Here is a 16,532-nt window from a genome sequence, read left to right on the forward strand (position 1 = left end):
CAAATTTTTTTTCAGACTGAGTGTGTGTGGACGTTGGATTTGAACCCGCAGACATCTCGTTGTCCACTCCTGCGCCTTTCGCCTCCCTTCAATTTTCTAAAACCATCAAAAAAAATTTGAAAAGAATTAAAAAGTAAGGCTCTTCTTCTTTTCTCGTGTTTTCCTGACTCCGATCTCGTGCGTTTGCGTGCTGCTCTGGACCCTTTTCGCGTCTCTCGCCGTCATCGCAGCTGTTCGGCTGCTTCGCTAGTTCGCGGATCTTTCCATACTTTATACGATTACCAGCGCGGTATTAATCGGAGTCAGATTGGTTTACATACCGAAGCCAGCGTACTGGTGCCTATTTTAGTTCTCGTCTCTAGCGCTACGGGGTCTAGACTGCAGTGTTACTTGCGAGATCGTCTGCGAAGACATACCAGACACTAACCGACTTGACTCTGCAGATTCCTTTTTTCTTTTGACACTTTCTCTATTCTTTTTTTTAAAGGTTGAAAAAATGTCCGACGCCGCTGTTGCCGCTGCGACCGAAGAGGTCAAGAACCTTTCCATCGAGACCCCCGCCGAGGCTGCCGTTGAGGCTACACCTGAGGCCGTTCCCACGCCTGCTGTTGAGCCGACCGCTACCGACGCTGCTACTTCCGAGGCCACTGAGGCTATCCCCGAGGCCGCTGCTCCCGAGGCTCCTGCTGCTGAGACTGCTGCTGCTACTGCCGCCGCTAACCCCGCGCACTCTGCTTCTCTCTACGTGGGCGAGCTCGAGCCGACCGTCACCGAGGCCATGCTCTTTGAGCTGTTCTCTCAGGTTGGCTCCGTCGCCTCCATTCGTGTCTGCCGTGATGCCGTCACGCGACGTTCACTTGGCTACGCTTATGTCAACTTCCACAATGCCGCCGATGGTATGTCTTCCTTTGTGTATTATTCTTGGCATTTTCGTGCTAATATTGTTCTTTAGGCGAACGCGCTTTGGAGGAGTTAAACTACACTCACATCAAGGGCCGTCCTTGCCGCATCATGTGGTCGCAGCGTGACCCCTCGCTGCGTAAGACTGGTGCCGGAAACGTGTTCATCAAGAACTTGGACCCCGCTATCGATAACAAGGCCCTTCATGACACCTTTGCTGCCTTCGGCAACATTTTGTCTTGCAAGGTCGCCGTCGATGAGTACGGTCAGTCTCGCGGATACGGATTCGTCCACTACGAGACCGCTGAGGCTGCCGAAAGCGCGATCAAACACGTCAACGGTATGCTTATGAACGACAAGAAGGTCTTTGTTGGCCACCACATCGCCAAGAAGGACCGTCAGTCTAAGTTCAGCGAGATGAAAGCGAACTTTACCAACGTCTACGTCAAGAACGTCGACTCTGAAGTTACCGATGACCAATTTCGTGCTCTGTTCGAGAAGTTCGGTCCGATCACCTCTGTGTCTCTTGCTCGCGACGACGAAGGTAAGTCCCGAGGATTCGGATTTGTCAACTTTGAGAACCACCTCGATGCCTCCCAGGCTGTCGATGAGCTCAACGAGTCGGAAGTCAACGGCAAGAAACTGTACGTCGGCCGCGCGCAGAAGAAGCATGAACGCGAGGAGGAGCTTCGCAAGCAGTACGAGGCCGCGCGCATCGAGAAAATGTCGAAGTACCAAGGCGTTAACTTATACGTCAAGAATCTTGACGACGAGGTGGACGACGACAAGTTGCTTGAAGAGTTCTCTGAGCATGGCACCATCACTTCCGCGAAGGTCATGAGAGACGAGGCCGGCAAGTCCAAGGGCTTTGGCTTTGTTTGCTTCTCTTCACCCGACGAGGCCACCAAGGCCGTCACGGAGATGAACCAGCGTATGATCAATGGCAAGCCTTTATACGTCGCGCTGGCTCAGCGCAAAGAGGTGCGCAAGTCGCAGCTTGAGCAGCAGATTCAGGCTCGCAACCAGATTCGTCTGCAGCAGCAAGCTGCGGCGGCTGGCATGCCTGGCCAATACCTGCCCAACCCACTTTTCTACGGGCCCGCTGGTGGTCAGCAAGGTCCTGGTTTCATTCCCCCGGTTCCCGCTGGCCGTGGCGTTCCCTTCCCTGGTGCCAACGCGCAGATCCTTCTCCAACAGGGCGGCATGCCTCCTCGCCCCGGCCAGGGCGTTCCCCCTCAACAGCAGTGGGCTCGCGGCGTTCCCCCCAACGGGCAGCCGATCCCGATGTACGGAATCCCCCCCATTGCGTACAACGGATATATCCCTTCACAATCGGGCGTTCCACTCCCCGGCCAGATTCCCCAGGGAATGGCGCAGGGCAATCCCCAAATGCAGATGCCTATGCAAGGCGGTCGAGGACCGCAGCGCGGCAACTTCCCGGTTCAGCAGGGCGGCCGTGTTCCCCCCCGCGCCAACCGGGGTCAGCATTTCCAGCACCGTCGTGAGGAGGAGGGCGGCCCTGCTTCTCCCGCTACAGCGGTGGCTGCGGCTCCCCAGGCTGCGAGCGGTGCGGCATTGACGAGCGCGTCGCTTGCGAACGCATCGCCCGAGATGCAGCGACAACTGATCGGTGAGGCACTGTATCCAAAGATTGCGGCGGAGCAGCCCGAGATGGCGGGCAAGATCACCGGCATGTTGATCGAGATGAGCATCGACGAGCTGCTCGGCCTGCTCGACGACGATGCGGCGCTCAAGGCGAAGATCGACGAGGCGGTGTCTGTGTATGATAACTATTTGAAAAACCAAGAGGCTGAGGCTGCGACTGCTTAAGCGGGACCGCTTGCCAGAGCTTGCTTCCTTGGTGGACGAACGAACTGGCGGGTACGGACGGGATGAACGGGATGGTCTAGTGCGGGATGGATTGAAGATGTCAAAAAAGTAATGTGTTGCGCGAGCGCACGCGCACGTGTCTTGTGTGAGAACTGGGTACAAAATATGGACCGAAAGTTGTGAATCACGTAAACCTATCTTTTATGTGCGTTTATATCTTTTGTATCAAGCTTGCAGTGTCTTGTCGGGTGTTTGTTTTTGTGTTCCTTTAGTAACAAGTGCGTTTTTATTTTAAATATGTGTAAGCGCTTGCCGTGGCGAAATTATTTGGAAACATGTATCTTCCTGTAAAGGTTGCACTATTTACATGTCACTAGAAGCCATGACCAAAACAATTGACCATTATAGTTTTCTGTTTCTTATGCCCGAAGATGACAAGCAAGAAGAGACACAACTACTCCTGCAAACGAAAACCCAGGTATGACGCAATACAGACGAGTATAGAACCATCCGACATGATAATCTCTAACGATGTAGCCCTAACGATGTAAACCTCGCTCCCTGATATCCCTCTTCCCACTGCCATATTTTTGTGCCAACTTTTTGTGTGCCGTGAAAGAAAGAAAACCACGTATAGAAGCAAAGAAGAAAAAGGGAGTGTACAATGACGTGAATAATGATGATGATTGATGCTGTGGTTGTATGCTATCACGCGACGCTACTCTGTTCGGATACAACGGTGACGGTGTCCGAGTCAGATTTAGTGCTGCTCACAACGCGTGACAAAGGAGCTGTTGAAAGCTGTGGCGCTTTGAGGGATAAGCTATTCGTCGGTGCTGCAACAGCAGCAGTAGCTGTTACTGCAACGGTAGGGCCAACGGACGGGCCGCTGCCAAATTTCGAAGCGGCGAGGTATGCCTGCTGCGCCCGTCGCGCGGCACCGGTGAGTGTTGTATCAGCCTGCTTGTACGTCTGCGTGTACACATTCAATGCGGTCTGACACGGCGCGATGGTGGCATTCTCGGCGACCTTATCTCCTGCCGCCGCGACGCCGGTGGTGGACAACTCGGTTATGTCATGGATCGTGAACTTGCGGAGGTCATGCCGAGCGCACCAGATCATGGGTGTCATTGCGCCGGTCTCCGTGCCGAGCTTAACCACAGACACACTGTCCCTGCGAGAAGATTTGACCGGTTGCACGTCGAAACCGAGCTTGTAGCCGGCTTTGAACGCGCAGCCGACGTGAAATGGCGTGTGGCACACCGCGCAGCTTGTGCACGCGCCGCGGGTGGTCAGCGCAGCAGCTAGCGACGCATTTCCGTCGTCCTCATCGACGGCGGTAGATTGTTCCGCGGTCTCCTGCTCCTGCTGGCAAATATCGCATTTCTCCATGAATCGCGCCTTGGGAATGACGCCGATGCCCTCAACCTCGCGCATGGAGTACGCGTCCGTAAACTTGAGCTCCGGGATCCAGACAGCGCACAACACGTGTACCCAGTTGTGACCGGATGTGACTTTGAGCGCTTCGCGCGGGGCGCGAATGGCATGGGTCGTGACAGTATCGGCGGTGGCCGGGCAGAGCGCGCAATCGTAGGTCTAAGGCATGTTAGCAACCGTCACTGAAAGTAAAAGGAGGGTGAGCGTACCATGGAATGCTCCGGCGCACGATCGTTCACACAAGGGTCGCATAGCCATTTCTTCTTAACCTCACGCACGCCATAACACGACGGATGAACTAGCATGTGGCACCCGTGGCATCGTAGTAAGGCGGTTTCGAGATCGGTGGTACCGCACACCGCGCACCGCCGTTGTTGTGTTGGCTGATGAATGATCTGCTGCTGCACCGGCTGATTCGAGTTGACTTTCCATCTTGACACAACAAACGCAGGTCGCGAGTCAGCGTCTCCAAACTGATGCTGCTTCCTCGGTTTGCGGGAAAGTTTCGTCGAGGTATTGGCTGTTTCTGGCTCCTTAACAACTAGCGCCTCAAGATCAGTTACATCTTCAATGACAGGCTTGACAAGATTCCGCTCTTCCTCGTCTGCAGATTCGTATCTGTTCCCGTCGACCATCTCCCGCAATAGCTCTTCCTCAACCTTGCGCTTCTGCCCATGCGAGCTCCGCTGCAATGACTTTTTGAGCACTTCGGCGGGATCTTCCCAAATCACAGCGTAGCGTCGCCATAATTCGGCGCAACGAATACACAGCGCAGTAGACGGACTTGTCTTGATCACGGGGAAGCCCGGAGCGCGACGCCACGCCCGGGATTTCGTCGCGTGACAGAACTTGCATGTAAAGATCTGACGGTACGCGGCGACTTTCTTCATGTCAAAGCAGGAATCGTCCGCCGAATCCGCAACGAGGTCGACGAGTCCGTGAAGACGATTCGCGTCAGTAATATCCTCCGTGGTTTTGGCAGCCGCTTTCGCCTTTGTTGGATCCTTCTTGCCGCGGCGGCCGGGGTAGTTGTCCCAGATCTCATGTCCCTTTGGCGTCTTCTTCCAGAGATAGTAGTACCGCACGACGTCGGCCGCCGTTGCAGTTTTGACTCCCTTGAAAACTGGGTGCAGTTCCGAGCCGAACTTGCGTACACCGTCTTCGAATCGCCCAATCTCGTCGGAGGAGAGCGTTGGTTCCTTGATTGACTTACGTGTGAAGGTAGCCACAATCTTGAGTGCTTCGCCCGGGTCGTAGTTGCACGCCATGAGCGCCGCCAACGCGTCGTCCATGAGATTTGGGGTCGACGGAAGCACTTGTAGCGCAGCGGCGTAGGGTTCTATGCTCTCGAGAAACGAATCAATAATAGACTCCGACACGCTCGATGGAGGCATTTTCCACCGTAAAGTGACAGTGCTATCGCCACCGCGTTCGATGTAGCCCGACGGCTTTTCGTGGACCCACGGCGACGTGATGTCTAAATCTTCGGTGTTCTGGAGAGCAGGGCTGGGCGGACTCGCTTCTCGTTGTTCTTGTGGCCCTCGCTTTCTTCCCGGTGGCTTTTTCTTTTTTGACTTTGTAGTTCGTTCGATATATTGTACCGGTCGACCGCCCCAGTCCGGAACGACAGCCTGGTGCTTGTTCCCAATCCGCGACACCGCACGGGGGAAGATCCGATCGTTGTTATCGAGAACTTCTTCAAGCTTGCAGTGAATTCCAAGGTACCGATACGGCCAAAGCTTCATTTCCTTCAGTTGCTCGTTCGTAAGCTTGTCGTCTGCGACTTTGAATTCTGGAGGCGGCTCAGGCTTGAAATCGTCATCGTCTGCATCCGGCGTCGCCGAGTTATGACTCGACTGGGGCTCATCAGCCGGCACGGAGTCATCCATCTCATCGTCAAGCGGCTCTTCGCCAGGCTCAGGCAGCAAACGACCTTTGCTCTCTCGCATCTTACGCTCCTGCTCGCGACTGCAGATCGCACACGCCCACGCGAAGCCGCGAGTCGGCTTCCGCAGAAGCGGCGGCCGCACGCAGCTCATGTGGTAATGATTCCCACACACAGCACAGCTCACAGATTCATCTGGCGGACACCATTGCCCGCAACGGGTGCAATTACGTGCAGCAGTGCAGAGATCCTTGCCGCGGCCAACCTCGACGACGCCGAATTTCACGCGCTCGCGCAAAACTTCGGCAAATGCGGGCGGAATGTTGAGGATCTTTTCCGTCGGCAATAGTTCGTAGAATCGGCAAATATACCGGTCGTATAACTTGTCGCACCAGAAATGATCCGCAATTCTGCGGTACTCAGTCAGGTCTCTAATGTGCTCTCTGTGCTTGATCACGCACTTCCCGCGAATTGCGAGGAGTGGACACCAATCGCAGTGCATAGTAGCGAAGAGTAAGCGCGAGTCGTTGGAACGGGTTGGGATGTCTTTTGGCCGGTAGAACCAGTTGACGCGGATCTGGTAGTGCTCTATTCGAGGACCAGTTGTCGCAGAGTCGGACACTGGTTGAATCAGTGTTTTTCCTGAATCTCGCTCCGCGAACTCCATAATGCGGCCAATATAGTAGGGCTCACTTGGCGGCTCCGATACGAGGTAAACAAAATCTAAGAAAGTAGTGAGCAGGATATTCGCGCGCAATAACAAAATCAGCTGTTGACAGAATACCAACCATTGGGTGAGAACTTCGTTCCATCCTTGAGTACCAGCGCCCCGTCGGCAATAGTCGCGCCGTCCAGGTCAGGCATGTTGGTGATAAACCCAAGCTTCGGCGCCGAGGATCCGTTCCGACTCGAACTTCGCGTTATGGTGGCGCACATATCAGCGACCTTGTTCGCAGATGTAATCCTTCGGGGTCCACGCTTTCGGTGCACCACAGCCTCCAGCGGCGCGACCGACTCTGGGTGCTGCAGTCTCCGTCCGGTGTTGCTTCCAGTGCCGTGATTCGGCGAGTAGACTGTCAGATTCAAGTCAAAGTCGAGCTTGCTGGTTCCGCGCTTTGCAGGCTGCGATGACGGCGGTGACATGAGCATGTGTTCATCCTCGTCTTCGTCTTCCTGGACGCCGCCAAGGTCTGTCACCAGTGGCGAACTCAGCGTCTCCTTGCTAGTGTGGATAGACCACTTGGAAGTACCAGGAACTACCGCAGCTGCATTCCTACGACGACCCTGTGCATTCGTGCGCCGGCGCTTTGCCGATGCTGTCGTGACGTCGGCAGCGGGAGGGCTACTACTTCTAGCAGCAGGAGCCGAGAGTGACGCCTTCTGCTCGAGCTCTGCTGCCGCAGTGCTACGCCGCTTGGCGAGCAGCGGCGGCGGAAAGTCGTCGTCCTCAGTTTCCTCATAGTAAGTGACACGCTCGGGGCGGCGACGGGTGCGTGTACTGTACGGTGTATCAGCGGCGCCGTTCACAGAGTCTTCGGGCGCAAGGGACCGCTGCAGTGCAGGTGCAGGAGGCGGCGGTAGGAGCGGGAGCACCGAGCTAGAGGAAGCGAGTGCAACAGTAGGATTGCTCGTGAGCACAGCAAATGGGGTGGCTGCGACAGAAGGTGCGGAGGAGGAGGAAGAGGAAGAGGAAGAGGAGGAGAAGTCTGTAGTGTGGGAGATTGCGGCAGCGCTGGGTGCGAGGTGGTCGTCGGGCGGCGGCATGGCGCAGACACGCCAAGGGCGGCGAGCTGGCGGAAGGGGCAGGAAAGCGGGGGGCGTGTCTAAGTGTGCGATGCTACGGCGCGGACGACGCCATGACCGGGGCGAGGACAGTGAGCGAGAGGGAGAAGGAAGTGAAAGCAGAAGAGAGAGGAAAAGATGGAAGGGGAAGTGGCATGGAAGAAGAAATGCCGACGACCTCCATCCCCGCGCGCTCTATGCATTCACGCGCTTCACCACTCCGACCGCGACTATGATACCACGGCACTCCTCGGTCGCCCTACATACGTGCAGGACGCGTACTCGCGAGAGAACCGTTGACGAAGCCAGCTGTGCCTTGTTCTACTGCAATGCATACCGCGTACATCACAACCTCACGAGCCATGTTAGACATATCTGGGCTCAGCGCGTGTTTCTCTGCTCAGTGCGGACTGAATGTCTCTGGAACTCGCCGCCATATCCACAATCTGCTCTGCCTACTTTTCTCTTTGCTCCCCTGGCCGGTGACGACACGCTCCTCCTGCTCGCGTGCGTCCAATATCCATACTTGCTTACAAGATGCACACCCTCCGCACTAGAGCGCTCCGCCGCTCACGCTTCGAGTCCAGAGAGCGCAGAGCACCGGACATCATCGCCGTCGCAAACCCGCATGTCGACATGCACTCCCGTCATGTTGACGACACGTAGAAATGGATCCCACTGTCGTAGTGCGCGGACCGGAGCTTAGTCACGTGGCTGCTCGACGCGTGAACCAGGTCAACAAAACAACAAACCAGCAGTACAGACTTCTTCATCATCATCCGTCTCTTCTCTGTTCGATGGAACGCCCGCCGAGCTCGGCTGCGCTACGCTCCGCGCTGGGCCGCAAGTCGCTTGTTTCATCCGGCAGCGCGGCCTCGCCAACGCCGACCCGCACGCGCCCCGTTGTTCCGCGAGTGCCCGCCATCCCCAGCTCGAATCTATCCGCCTCGCCGCTGCAAACTCAGCACCAACACCAGCAACAGACTGACGATATACATGTCGGCGATCTTGTCTATGCGTCTGCAGGCCAGCGTGGAGTGGTGCTCTTCATCGGCAACGTGCACGGAAAGGCCGGTGTTTTCGCGGGCATTGATCTTGTCAATGGCCAGGGCAAGAACAACGGCTCGGTCGACGGGTACGTTTGCTCGCCGTTATTTTGTTATAGCAGCAGTGCTAACTCATACAGTGTCCGATACTTTACCACATCAAGTCCAACCTCCGGCCTCTTCATACCCATCTCTAAATGCTCCCTCACTCCACCCTCTGACATCCCGGCGACCCCGCGCTCGCGCTCGGTGCTCTCGAACCGTGCGCCATCCCGAGCATCTTCCGCTCTTGGCGAGTACCGTGAACTCGCAATGTCACCCGCACCCGCACTCCCGCAACAGCACAATGCGACACCGAAGCAATCCGCACGCCGTGTCTCTGGCGTAGCAGCGCCGCCACTACCGCACTCTGCAGTGCGACGCGCCTCGCGGACACCCGCAAACCCATCCTCGCGTCTCTTTTCACCTTCCGCCACTGTCTCGAAAAGAACAGCAGCAGCTGTCGAAGCGGCGGCCTCAACTACGCCATCCGCGGTCTCGCGGAAGTCGACTGTATTCCCTAAACCACGGCCAAGTCTGGCGGGCGACCGGCATGCTTCAGATGATGATTCGCGGTCAGACATCTCAGCACTTGATTCTGGCGAGACCGCGTACCTCGCGCAAGTAAATGCGGCGCTGAAGTACGAGTTGACTAGCACGAAGCGATTACTAGAGCTGAAGGAAACAGAGTTTGCTACGCAAGAAGCAACTCTCACAGAACTACAACAAGCATTATCAGATTACACTGTTTTGGCTGACCGCCTGCAAACCGAGTCACGGGCCGACGATAACTCCGCCATGTCAAGTATAGACGCCACTCTGAGTGCAGCTGACGACAACCGCGAGGACGATAGCAGGCCACCGACCAAACGAGAATTGGACCTTCGCATGTTGCTCCAAGACCGAGATGCGAAACTTGAGTCCATGCAGCGCGACTTAGACACCAAGCGCAGCGAGTTTCGGGAGACCATGGAGGCGCTCGAGCAGGCTAATCTCGCGACTAACCAGATGTACGAAGCGCGGATTGAGGAGCTTGTGGGCAAGGTGTATGCGGCTGATGGCGTTATAGACAATATTGCGCCGCTGGAGGAGATGATTTCGAAGCTCGAGGTCGGTCTAGACGACTCGCGAGCCGTGGAGGCGGAGATCAGAAGTCGAAACGATACTTTAGTGGAGGAGAGTCGACTCAAAGACCAACAGATTGAAGAGTACCGTCTGCAGCTTGAGGCACTAGAATCCAACTCTACTATTGTTGGCACCGCTGCTCCTAATGGCAACCCCGATGAGCTACAGAAGCTCCAGGCGGAAGTAGCCGAACTGGAACATATCGTCGAAACGAAGATTTTCCGGGAACAAGAACTCGAGCGCGACATTGTGAAATTGCGCGAGGAGCTCTCCAACGTGCGTGACGCACTGCGCAACGAAACTTCGCAGAACGAGAAGCTTAGTCAGCAAGTGCTAGTATTACAGGAGCACCAGACTATAGTTGCTGAGATGAAGTCGCCGCTTATGCCGGCGTCAAAACTCAGTATGAACGGCCAAACGAACGGGTACACAAAGTCGCCAGACAAGAGCAAAATCCGGTGCGAGTTGTGCGATATGGAGGGTATGTTCAGATCTACACTCGTCTTGATCAATGCACTAACCGCTGACAGGCCACGACATACTCGATTGTCAAATCGGACTCGGAAACGGCGGCATGGAAACCAGTGGGGATTCGATGATTGTGACGCCGAAGCCTGCCAAGAAGCTTTGGTGTGCGCTATGCGAGCGGGATGGGCACGCGAGTTTAGACTGTCCGTACGACGGCCTGTAAGCAGGCTAATGCTGTATACTAGTTACCATAATGCATGTGTAATCTTTAACTTGCCCTTCTAGTATTTAACATTATTTGTATTTACAAAACAAAACATTTTGATGCCGAAGTATACTACAGAGAGCGTGCTCATCTTCTCATCTTGCGCTGCGGCCGCCGCAGGATCTGGGCTCTGTTCTCGACCGCTGTCCTGTGAATTGCGTCGCGCTTCTCGAGGGCAGCACCGGTGTCGACGGCTCTTCTCATAGCGACAATGGCATCACCGAGACGCACGCCAAACGACGGGGACTGCCTCTTCTTAGCTTCCTCGAGAATCCAATTGAGAGCGGCACGATGCCGCTGACGCGGGCGAAGTGCTTTGGGTGTGAGCACAGCCTTTGCACCCTGCTTCGCACGCTTGATCTTGACCAGCGGCTGCGTGCGCTCGACGACATAGTGGAGGATCTTGACCGGGTCGGACTGCATGCGGAGACGAACGATGACAAAGGCCTCGTTGACGATGCGCTGGGCAACAGTTTTCTTGCCGTCACGCATGACAAGGTTGACGAGGTGAGACACGATCTCGTCCTGCGCAGGGGCGACTGAGGGAAACTCGTTCGCCTTGCGGGCTTGCGCGGCCTGGTAGTGCGGGTCGAACGGGGAGACAGTGTTGGGCTCACGCTTGGAAAGCAGAGCTGAACGTTCTTCTGCGGCGGCGAGGCGGCGGGATTGAATGTCTTCGAGGATAGGAGAGAGTACGACTTCGCCAGTCTTTTCAATATAGTCTTCAAGGGTCATACCAGACATGCGAAGGTTGATCAGGTGGGTAGCCAGGTTGACAAGAGCGGCCTCGTCCTCGGATGGGGAAGGAGGGGCAGGAGGAGGAGGAGGAGGTGGTGGTGGTGGCGGAGGAGAGGAAGACAAGACTACGTCGGCGGCGTCGGTCCCTATGACTGCCTCAGCCTGAGACCCAACTATCGACTCGTCCACAGTCTCAGGCTTGGTCTCTTGGGCTACCGCGGCGAGTGCGTCCTCGACAACGTCCTCGTGCACCTGGGATGGCGCTTCGGCAAGCTCGGGGATCTCCTGTTCCAAAATCTCTTCCACGGGTGTACCCTGTACCAACGACTCTGCGATGTCGATATCCTCAAGCACAGACTCCTCCGCAAGAATTTCCGCCTTCATTTCAGCGATAGTCTCCGCACTAGCAACATCCACGACAACCTCCGACGTCTCGCCTGCGCTCTTCAGGATTTCTCGAATGGGACCCGATGTCTCCTTGAGCACCTCTGGCGCGCTCTCAGCGGCGGCCAGCTCGCGGGCGAAGATTTCGCCAACGGGGGTGCCTTGCACTTCCTCGATTGGTGCTCCGGTTGTGATGCTATCGGCAGAGGGAGATGTAAGTGTGCTGGCGGGTGTCTGTGGCGGTGGTGCAGGTGCGTCGACAGTTTTGTTGAATTGCGTCGTGGCGACAAAAAAAGACCGGCTCGGGGCCGCGCGTGTGGTGTGGTCGCTGCTTTGCGCAACGAGACTCCGGTATGTAAAAACGCTGCTGCTGCTCCGACTGAACGAGCGGGACACCGTCCATTGGCTGCTACTGCTGCTGCTGATGCGACGACCCTGCAGGCGCAGAGCAATTCGGAAGCCCGAGCTCATCGCTGCCGGAGACAGGAGCGTGCAGACTGCGGGGGGAGTAGAGGGAGGGCGTGGTGCTGCGTTCGCGATGGCAGAGGAAAAAAGGCGGTGTTCTCGAGAAGCACGCGCCCAGCCTATCGCGTGACCTACTGTATTGGAAACAGTAGTACGGCATATGTGCAAGACGTATAGGCACAGGAACTCGTGCTCGTGGTTCCAGAATAGAATCAGCTTGCAAGCAAATTACATCAACAAGAAAGCCCTTATGGCCTGTAGCAGCAAACAGAAATTTCTACACTTGATGAGTTTGTTTTCAGGTGCCCAGTTGCCGTGAGTACGCTGTGGAGGCGCTGGCCGCAGTTCCGTTGGGGTCTTCGCGAAGACACTCGAAGAACCATCGCGCGATGGTGCACTCTTCTGGTGCATTTAGTACGGTCATATTCATTTCAGCCAAGCCGAATATGCCGGCATAGTTACCCCAAAATACTGCACTGGGAGCGCACTCGCCAGCGCCATCGCGAGCGACTCGCCTCCACAGCTGATCGCTCATCCTCAGTTGACCATAGTCCCGCGGATTGCCACCTGCGGACTCGCTCCCTCGTCTGTCAGGACCCACAGTACTACGCCCAGTTTGGTATTGTTGTTGCGGTCTTGCCCCCTCCTCGCAACCTTCCTGTGCATAATCAGAACCGTCCGCAGCCTCACCACCAACGCTGGCCGCGCCGTCATAGATGATCCCCCGACATTCGCCGTCGCATCTTTAATTCGCCCCGTGCAACTCTCTCTGAATCCCGCGATACCGTCACACCGCATCGCATCGCCATAATGATGCCAAACTTCACCGGCAATTTTCGCCACGGCCGGCAAGTCAACATGGCGCGCGAGTCCTCAGCACTGCATCACAGCTCGCAATCCGTGCTTGAAAAAGCAGCCGCTGCGCGGGCTATGCGCGAGCAAGTTCGCAAGCGCGAAAAAGGCGCGATCAAGATCCAAGCGTTTGTGCGCAGTCGTTACGAGGTCGCACGCTCGCGGCGCAAGGTGCGCGAGCGGTTCGTGCATATTGTTGCAATCGGCGGCGATGATCTTGCGCCAGTGAAGCGGCAAGGCCGCGCGGATATACCATCAATGGCGGAGACCATGGTTGCGATGTTCATTTTCTTCTTTGGGAAGTGTGCGCCGCCCGCTGATGACGCGGTGTATATCCCTATCATCGAGCATATCCTCAGCACTAATGCCGCTGTCACGCTGTCGGCATCGCTTACTGCCAAGTTCGCTCACGTACTACTCGACTGTGCTAAGCTCTCCGTCAGCGCTGAGATCACGGATTCGTGTTTCCGGTTGCTCCCGCTTGTGCAGGCTGGCGCCGATCTGGACACTGTGTTGGAATCATACAGCGCACTTATGACTGGCATCGTCGAGGCACATACGGCGGAGAAGCTCGTCGACAACGTGATCCACGCTACCCAAGCTGCGGGCAATTCCCCAGCCGTCGTACTCAAATACGCGAAATATTTCTTATCGACACCTCGCCTGTTTGTGGTCCTGAAAGAGGGCAGTTCTGCCTTGTACGCGACTATGCAGGCATACGACTTTATCGACGCGATCGTACCCGTGCTTGCGGACGACAACTACCCCCTACGCTACGCGGACGGTGCGGTACAAGACGACCGGTTACTCTGGCTCGTCGCAAACAGCTTGTACATGTGGCAACATCCGCGAAACAACACAAAACAACTGACGCTGACGCCGCTGATAATGCGGGCACTGTCAAACGTTCTCATTGGACTCTCCGCAACGATGTTTAAAAAGATCGCGAGGTCAATGTCAAGCAACACGACAAAGTTCGGGATTGATAGTTTTATCATCAATAACCTCGAGATACTCAAGCTCCGGGAGACAATCGAGTCTGCCGTTACGCCGGTGCGCCGGACGTTATCCAGCACGTCCGCGACTGAAATGCCCAACGAATTTCTATGGACCTGCGTGTTTTTTGTCTACCTCGTTCGAATCTGGCCAGGTAAGAAGAGCGTAGTACGTTACTTCCTCTACCTGACACCAGAATACACGCTCCCGCTCTTCTTCAAGACAATCGAATCCTCACGCATCTTTAAGATTCTCACCGCGCCGCCGCCGACAACCATGGTCCCGGCATCCGGCACACTGTGGGCGCCGGCAGTTGAGAACGGCGCGGCGCGGCGGGCGATCATCGAGGAGTGGGAGATATTATCATTATTTTTCGATATATGTTGGCACTGGATGATAATGACAGATGACGACGAGTTTCTTGACGAATCGGACTACGGGCTGTCGCAAGCGAACGTGCGCATGCTTGGTGTGTTTTTGAAGGTGCTTGTGCTACTCATTATCTGCAACTCCGAGCCGACGGCCGCGGTACAGCGCGGTCGCAGCATGATTCGCCTTGCACACGGGTGTGATAACAACGTGCCGTTGTCGAAATACTCCATGCTAACGCTGGATAAGATCAAGGCCGAGGCTGTTGGTATCATGCGGCAGCTATACTACCGCGACGCCCGGAGACATTTCCTGGGTGAAGGGTACTGGTTGCTTGAAGACCGTATTGATGTTGGCAGCTTTGCACAGCAGGCGGTCGTGGATGAGGATACTATCAGCGCGCTGATGGAGGAGAACGGGCATTTTTCGTCAGAGATGGGCCATTCTTCAGCTAGCGAGGAGGACGCCGACAGCGCCGACGAAGGTGAGACGCAGTGGATGGATGTCGATGGCGGGTCGCAATTGCGAATGCAAAGCCGACAACTGGAATTGCGCCGTAAAATCATGAGCACGCCGCGCTACGAACTGCTGCAGCGCATTCCGTTCGTCCTCCCGTTCCGCACACGCGTGGAGATCCTCGACGAATACCTCGCGCATGACCGCGAAAAAACCGGGCTTGATCGAGAATACGAGCTCCGGTTCACGCGGCACAAGGTTGAGATCCGACGCGAGCACATGCTAGACGACGCGTTTGCGAATCTGAATGGACTGCGGTCGAAGATGAAGCAGTTGATCGGGATCACGTTTGTGAATGAGTTTGGTGTGGAAGCGGGAATTGACGGTGGCGGGATTACGAAGGAGTTTCTTGTCGGCGTATGTAAGGAGGCGTTTGACCCCGCCCGGGGCTTGTTTCTCGAGACATCAGAGAACGAGGTGTATCCAAATCCCGCAGCGATGTCGACGCGGCAGCTCGAGGAGCTTGAATTTCTTGGGCGCATCATTGGCAAGGCGATATACCAGGGTATTTTGGTCGAAGTCTCCTTCGCGCAGTTCTTTCTGAGCAAATGGCACGGCCAGAACAAGAACATTTTTGGCTCTGGCTTCCGCAACACGTTTGACGATCTATGGAGCATGGACCCGGAGCTGTACCGCGGACTAATCAAGTTAAAGCGGTACACCGGCAACGTCGAAGCTGATTTCGGGTTAAACTTCACCATCACCGACGGCGCGGGGAATACAGTAGAACTAATCCGGAATGGCACAAATGTTGCGGTAACAAACACAAACCGGTTCATGTATATTCATGAAGTCGCGAACTTCAAGCTCAACAAGGAATTATACCGGCAAACCAACGCTTTTTTGTCAGGTTTGAACGATTTACTAAGTCCGAGCTGGCTCGCGATGTTTGGACCGCACGAGATGCAAACCCTCGTCGGTGGCGCGGCGGTGCCGATTGACATCGTCGACTGGAAACGCAACACCGTGTACGGCGGATATGCCGGCGAGAGCGATCCGACGATCAAGTATTTCTGGGAAGTCGTGCAGGAACTTGACGATTCCGAAGCGCGCGAGGTGCTCAAATTCGTGACCTCGGTGTCTCGCGCGCCGCTGATGGGTTTCGCTTCGCTGAAACCTGCGTTCACGATCCGTGAGGCCGGGACGGCGCAGGATCGCTTGCCGACCGCGTCGACGTGCGTGAATTTGTTAAAGTTGCCACGGTACATGACGAAGAGTTTGTTGCGAGATAAGCTGTTGCTGTCGATCAAGGCTGGGGCCGGGTTCGATTTGTCTTAGGAGGGGGTATGCGGAAGTGGATCATTTGCATAGGGTTGGCAGTTTTTGGATTTGTAGGTACAATACGAGTTGCTATCTGTGCGGGCGCGTATTTTAGCAAAAGTCATTAGATTAACATTAGATAATGCACAAAATCATGAGCCCAAAACACATTAGT

At 55.7% G+C, this 16,532-nt stretch overlaps 6 protein-coding genes across 6 annotated transcripts; 4 read left to right on the plus strand and 2 right to left on the minus strand.

Moving 5' to 3' along the window:
- Nucleotides 1–26: 26 nt before the first annotated feature.
- Nucleotides 27–3,131, plus strand: V1518DRAFT_416180 (uncharacterized protein). Its single transcript, XM_066903991.1, has 3 exons — nt 27–133; nt 179–896; nt 953–3,131. The coding sequence occupies exons 2-3, from the start codon at nt 497–499 to the stop codon at nt 2,728–2,730; spliced, it is 2,178 nt and encodes a 725-aa protein (XP_066759900.1). The 5' UTR covers nt 27–133; nt 179–496; the 3' UTR covers nt 2,731–3,131.
- On the minus strand, nt 3,009–7,962 carry V1518DRAFT_416183 (uncharacterized protein). Its single transcript, XM_066903992.1, has 3 exons — nt 6,841–7,962; nt 4,377–6,775; nt 3,009–4,326 (listed from the first exon to the last, which is right to left on the minus strand). The coding sequence occupies exons 1-3, from the start codon at nt 7,814–7,816 to the stop codon at nt 3,439–3,441; spliced, it is 4,263 nt and encodes a 1,420-aa protein (XP_066759901.1). The 5' UTR covers nt 7,817–7,962; the 3' UTR covers nt 3,009–3,438.
- V1518DRAFT_416185 (uncharacterized protein) lies at nt 7,847–8,604 on the plus strand. Its single transcript, XM_066903993.1, has one exon. It carries the CDS (start codon nt 7,887–7,889, stop codon nt 8,538–8,540), a length of 654 nt encoding a protein of 217 aa, XP_066759902.1. The 5' UTR covers nt 7,847–7,886; the 3' UTR covers nt 8,541–8,604.
- Nucleotides 8,584–10,784, plus strand: V1518DRAFT_416189 (uncharacterized protein). Its single transcript, XM_066903994.1, has 3 exons — nt 8,584–8,969; nt 9,021–10,525; nt 10,575–10,784. The coding sequence occupies exons 1-3, from the start codon at nt 8,632–8,634 to the stop codon at nt 10,733–10,735; spliced, it is 2,004 nt and encodes a 667-aa protein (XP_066759903.1). The 5' UTR covers nt 8,584–8,631; the 3' UTR covers nt 10,736–10,784.
- V1518DRAFT_416191 (mitochondrial 37S ribosomal protein uS7m) lies at nt 10,761–12,467 on the minus strand. Its single transcript, XM_066903995.1, has one exon. The coding sequence runs from the start codon at nt 12,368–12,370 to the stop codon at nt 10,865–10,867; it is 1,506 nt and encodes a 501-aa protein (XP_066759904.1). The 5' UTR covers nt 12,371–12,467; the 3' UTR covers nt 10,761–10,864.
- Nucleotides 12,468–12,894: 427 nt separating this feature from the next.
- Nucleotides 12,895–16,525, plus strand: V1518DRAFT_416192 (uncharacterized protein). The gene has a single exon (XM_066903996.1). It carries the CDS (start codon nt 13,175–13,177, stop codon nt 16,373–16,375), a length of 3,201 nt encoding a protein of 1,066 aa, XP_066759905.1. The 5' UTR covers nt 12,895–13,174; the 3' UTR covers nt 16,376–16,525.
- Nucleotides 16,526–16,532: the final 7 nt, after the last annotated feature.

The sequence above is a fragment of the Limtongia smithiae genome, assembly GCF_038497785.1.
Source record: "Limtongia smithiae strain NRRL Y-17922 unplaced genomic scaffold V1518scaffold_5, whole genome shotgun sequence".
NCBI lineage: Eukaryota > Fungi > Ascomycota > Lipomycetes > Lipomycetales > Lipomycetaceae > Limtongia > Limtongia smithiae.

Bases quoted from the DNA above. Each gene is read 5' to 3' on its own strand.
- V1518DRAFT_416183 (XM_066903992.1), bottom strand. From the start codon at position 7,816: ATGCCGCCGCCCGACGACCACCTCGCACCCAGCGCTGCCGCAATCTCC. The intron at 6,776-6,840 runs GTTGGTATTCTG...CTACTTTCTTAG, and splicing joins AACGAAGTTCTCACCCAATG to ATTTTGTTTACCTCGTATCG. The intron at 4,327-4,376 runs GTACGCTCACCC...AACATGCCTTAG, and splicing joins GTGCGCCGGAGCATTCCATG to ACCTACGATTGCGCGCTCTG.
- V1518DRAFT_416192 (XM_066903996.1), top strand. From the start codon at position 13,175: ATGATGCCAAACTTCACCGGCAATTTTCGCCACGGCCGGCAAGTCAAC.
- V1518DRAFT_416191 (XM_066903995.1), bottom strand. From the start codon at position 12,370: ATGAGCTCGGGCTTCCGAATTGCTCTGCGCCTGCAGGGTCGTCGCATC.
- V1518DRAFT_416189 (XM_066903994.1), top strand. From the start codon at position 8,632: ATGGAACGCCCGCCGAGCTCGGCTGCGCTACGCTCCGCGCTGGGCCGC. The intron at 8,970-9,020 runs GTACGTTTGCTC...TAACTCATACAG, and splicing joins AACAACGGCTCGGTCGACGG to TGTCCGATACTTTACCACAT. The intron at 10,526-10,574 runs GTATGTTCAGAT...AACCGCTGACAG, and splicing joins CGAGTTGTGCGATATGGAGG to GCCACGACATACTCGATTGT.
- V1518DRAFT_416185 (XM_066903993.1), top strand. From the start codon at position 7,887: ATGCTACGGCGCGGACGACGCCATGACCGGGGCGAGGACAGTGAGCGA.
- V1518DRAFT_416180 (XM_066903991.1), top strand. From the start codon at position 497: ATGTCCGACGCCGCTGTTGCCGCTGCGACCGAAGAGGTCAAGAACCTT. The intron at 897-952 runs GTATGTCTTCCT...ATTGTTCTTTAG, and splicing joins CTTCCACAATGCCGCCGATG to GCGAACGCGCTTTGGAGGAG.